This window comes from Hipposideros armiger, unplaced genomic scaffold, assembly GCF_001890085.2.
Source record: "Hipposideros armiger isolate ML-2016 unplaced genomic scaffold, ASM189008v1 scaffold_141, whole genome shotgun sequence".
Classification (NCBI taxonomy): domain Eukaryota; kingdom Metazoa; phylum Chordata; class Mammalia; order Chiroptera; family Hipposideridae; genus Hipposideros; species Hipposideros armiger.
The window spans coordinates 1,141,976-1,146,606 of NW_017731491.1; the positions used below are offsets into that span (position 1 = coordinate 1,141,976).

Here is a 4,631-nt window from a genome sequence, read left to right on the forward strand (position 1 = left end):
GCGTAGGCTGCAGCCCCTGTGGCAGTGGGTTGCCATGGGCTCCCGTGTGTAGCCAGCAGCCAGTGTGAGCGGCCAGCAGCCACAGTGAGCAGCCGTCCAGAAGCCGGCGACTGATCTGCCTCACCCGGGAGGAGCGCAATGATGGTGCCAACTTAGGCCAGTGAAGCAGCGTGCTCCACAACTAGACTGAAGAACAAAAAAACCCAAAAACAAACAAACAAAAAAACGACAGCAACTTGTCTGTTCCCCTTCCCCCAATTCCCCAGCACTGTTCCCTTCCCCCCAATTCCCCAATAAAAAAAAAAAAAGAAACTGATTTACAAACAATCAAGAAGCAGAGGAATAGGAGACTTCTATGGTTCAGGCTAGGAGCAATCTTTAGTCTAGGATTCAGAAACTGATTAGAAGAGTAATCAAAGCCAGGGGCTAAAGAACTAAGAAACTAGGGAGGAGACTTAAAATTTCTATAGGAAAGAAAACTTAAAAAGTTTGTGTGTGTGTGTGTGGGGGGGAGGTCTGCTTGCTTGGTCCTTAACATTATGAGGTAGTGTCACCCAGTGTCCCAGGGTACTTGACATTTGTTAGCCAAGAATAACAATTGAAATGTGCAGATACTTTGCAACACACTGAGTCTGTGGTAGATGTCTCCGGGAGTTTATTGGAATGCATTGTAATGTTTTTCAAGTGAAGGGACAGTGTCGTAGGGACTCCAGTCCGCTGTGGTAGGGACTCCAGTCCACTGTGGTAGGGACTCCAGTCCNGGAGACGCCAGGTAAGCAGCCGATGTTTGAAAAAGGAACGTGAGAGTAAGGGAATTACCAGAGCAGTGGAAGCGCATGGAATTTGGTGTTCAAGGACTGGGGTGGAATCCCAGCTCTGCCACTTCCTGGCTGTGTGACCTTAGGCGAATCTCTTCTCTCTTTTAAGCCTTGTTTGTTTCCATTTGTATAATGGAAAAATATTGTACCCACCTTAGTGAGGCATTTGAGGGCTAAATGAGAGAGTGGGGAGGACTTATAAGGCTCAGTAAATGTTAGGTGTCCACATGTTAGGGGTATCACGTGGTGCTGAGCTTCAGGAAAGTACATAGGAGGCTGATGCAGGTGCTTCAAAGGCCATGGGAAATCACAGGGCAGGTAACCGGATGGGGCACGGGTCAGGGTGGAGGGTCAGTGCCGCAGATTCCGACATGACAGCGGCCGCTGCGGGCCAGAGAAGAGACGTCAGCTGTGCCTTAAGGAGAGGTGGGATTCAGACAAGAGAAAAGCTGGGGTAGGAAAAGGCACTTTTAGGCAGCAGGGGTAACAAGAACCAAAGTTCAGAGGGGAGAACGCTCCTGGCATGTTGGGAAGACAGAGATCTGATGACTGTGGGAGAGGTACAAGGATAGGGAGCGGCGCTAGGAGCCACTAAAGGTGTTTAAAGGCTAAGCTGGACCCCATATCACCGTTTATGTTTGTATTTACTTCTTTTTTTAACGTCTTTTTGTCCCACTAGAATATAAGCCACATGAGAGTAGGGGCTACTGTATACTTGTTTCCTGCTGTGTGTGCAGGGTCTGGTGGGCATTCAGTAAATATGTGTTGAATGGATAAATACATGGACGCATAACCTAACCAGATCTCCAGATAATCACATTTTGCTGTATTGATATTACGTGCCTGGCAAGCATCGGGTGGAAGGTGGCGATCTCAAAAGATTTGATCTGGCTCTGGTGTGTGGAGCTGAGGAGGGAGAAGAGAGGTAGAGATCTGTTAGAAGAATGGGGGTGGGGCAGAGCAGGGTGCCCCTGGGTCTGGACCACAGCAGGGGGAGGTGTGGGACCGAAGGAGAGCATCTTGGTGAGAGATTAGCAAGATGGGCCTTCAAGGCTAAATGAAGTTTGATCTTTACCAGAGAGGAGTGGAGGGTGGGGAGGCCGCTTGGGGTCAGTGCCTTACACAAGGAGGCAGTCAGGAAATGCGGGGAGGTGTGGTGGGGGTGGGGTGCGAGGGATAAAGGTTGAGAGCCCCACAGTTAACACCTTTTGTTGTGGGAGTTTGCCCCCGGGGACCGGAAGATAAGAGTCAGAGGTTTAGCTAGAAGGCCACACAGCTGGGGTTCCTATGACCACTTTCATCCCATTCTCTCCACCCGCTACGCGCAGTGTATAGTCCCTTCCTCTGGGAGCCTCCTCCAGCCCCTGCTGTGCCTGCCTACGTGACCCATGCTCTGCCTCAGTCCTTCCTCTGATGTCCCTTCTTAACGATGTCCCCCCATTAAATTGCCCCCAGACATGAGGCCAGGTCCTTGGTTATCTTGCTGATTATAAGGTTGAATAGGTGGGTGGATGGATGGGTGTAAAATAAGGAAATGTGGAAAAAAGGTTGGGAGAGAAAAAGCAAGATGTTAGCAGTAGGAATATGGGTGGTTGTCTTTCCCTTTTATATTTCTGTATTTGCCCAGTTTTCTCTACTAGGTATATTTGGCTTTTATCTCCAACAAAAGTGTGCGTTAAAGAAGAGACAAATGACAAGGAAGCGGGCCACTCGGGATTCTGGCCTCGTTTCTCATGAGCTGTTGGCTTGTGGTTTGTACAGGTGGAAGCTGGGAAAGGCCTGGAGATGAGGAAGCTGGTTCTCTCGGGGTTCCTGGCCAGCGAAGAGATCTACATTAACCAGCTGGAAGCCCTGTTGCTGGTGAGTACATGTTCTGGGCCTTTGAGCCCTTCTGTTGGACAGTGTTTTATGATCTAAAACTGCTTTTGGAGTTGGAAAGGAAGAGGGACCTGGACCACAGTCTTTCTCTGTGGGCAGAGCCTGTGGTATTGCTCTGCTTACAGCTTGGTGTCAGGCAGCCGGAGTCATTGCCAGGAAGGGCCTGTGCCTCTCAGCCTCAACTCTTCATTACCTGCCCTGGGAAAGGCAGGATAAGAACCACAATCAGGTTGGTGTTGGTGAACACTCCATCACCCATGACCATGCACAGGCGTTACTAATCGACCTGTCCTGGTGGAGGCCTAGCCATCGCCTGCACACTGTGCTCTGGGAATCTCTATCAATCAGTCTTTGTCATTCCTGGTCCCGGTCCTTCCTTCTCCCTGGAATGGTGAACCATTCGTGCCACCCCAAGGCCCTGTGGCAGGAAGTGTGCGGTGGAGGCGTGCGGTGGAAGTGTGCCATTTTGAGACATGCCATAGCTCGGAGGCATTAGATCAACCCTAGCCCTCTGAAGTTTCCTCTCCAAGATGGAGGCACTGTTGTGAGAATCAGTCTGGGTGGAGAATACTACTAAAATGTTTTCAGAAGGTGAAAGTACTACACAGATGTAAGTACTGCCTTTGAAGAAAGTACTTATTAGATGCGTCTGGAGATCATGTGGGGTGATTATGGCATGTAAAGTTCTTTCCCTGGATGTTTTGCAGTCTGAGACATACGATGATATAAAGGAGGAATAATACTTGTAGATGGAGATCAGTAGAAACTCATTCTTACAAGAATTATCAGATACAACATATATGTACTTACTGTTGCCGGAGAGTGGGCCCTCCTCGGCACAATTTCCAGGTTCTTGGCGTCTTGAGCAAAGAATTGAACGAGATACCGAGGCAAAGTAGTGAAAAAGCAATTTATTAGAAGAGATAGTACACTTCAGTAGAGAATGGTTCAAGGGCCCATTATTAGAAGAGAAATTACACTCCAAAGAGTTTGGAGCGGGCCGAGCAAAAGAAGCTCAAAAGGCGCTGACTGGCCAGGACTTAGAGTTTTTATCCCTTTTTCTCTAGAATGGGCTATTTCTCCCTGGGTGTGGGACCACATGATGGACATCTGTGATTGACAAGAGGTTATTACCTCATCTTTTTAGATTGTGCAGGTGCCAGTGACTGGTTTAATCCAGTCGGGTATTTTGTACCCGTGTTTCCCCACAGGGGTAGATAATTACAATGAAAACGGGAAGTTTTGAGTGGAGAAGGGGAGGTCTTTTGGGCGGTCACATTCTGTGGGTTGTGTTGGATGTGCAGGAATGCAGAGACCCAATGCCTAACTTCCTGCCTTGCTTTCCCCTTGAGAGATGTGATCCCCATAAAATCTCTGGGAAGTTGAGGGACAGGAGGTCTTTTCTTCTATATCTACTTCCTGCTGGACAAGGGCGTAGAGCTGTCCCTGCCTATTTGGGGGATTCATGGAACTCTCACCCTATCTGATCTCAGATGAGAGGAAGGGGTCTCGAGATCCACCTGGAAGACTGTGTTGGCTTCTTTGGTTGCGACTGGCAATCTTGTTGGGGTATCATCCATATCCCTAAGGCCCCTGAATGAGGAAAAATAGATTTTAATTAATAAATCCGTTAGCTCTTGTAGAGCCTATGGTCATTCACCAGTCACTCAGGTGGTGTCAATTGTCCAGGAGCTAGGCCCAGAATGGGTTTGGAAAGAATCAGCCTTACTGGCCTGAGGAAATGTTAAAACTTATTTAGTTTCTGGGAGGGAATTATTCAAGAGTTAGTTAAGTCTGGAATAGCTCGGGGGATGTTGGGAAGTCACAGGCTTTTAAGTAGTTATCTGAAGTAGAGGTAGGAGATTTCTATGATTCAGATGAAAAACAATCTATTGTTTATGATTAAGAAACTGATTTAGGGCCTGCCGAGTGGCG

At 48.3% G+C, this 4,631-nt stretch overlaps 1 protein-coding gene across 1 annotated transcript in view; it reads left to right on the forward strand.

The window, feature by feature from the left end:
• ABR (ABR activator of RhoGEF and GTPase) overlaps positions 1-4,631 on the forward strand; it is a 218,876-nt gene that overhangs the window by 122,415 nt on the left and 91,830 nt on the right. Inside the window, exon 3 of the mRNA XM_019650398.1 lies at positions 2,580-2,678. Coding sequence (XP_019505943.1) covers positions 2,580-2,678 — 99 coding nt within the window. The remainder of the gene's footprint in view (positions 1-2,579; positions 2,679-4,631) is intronic.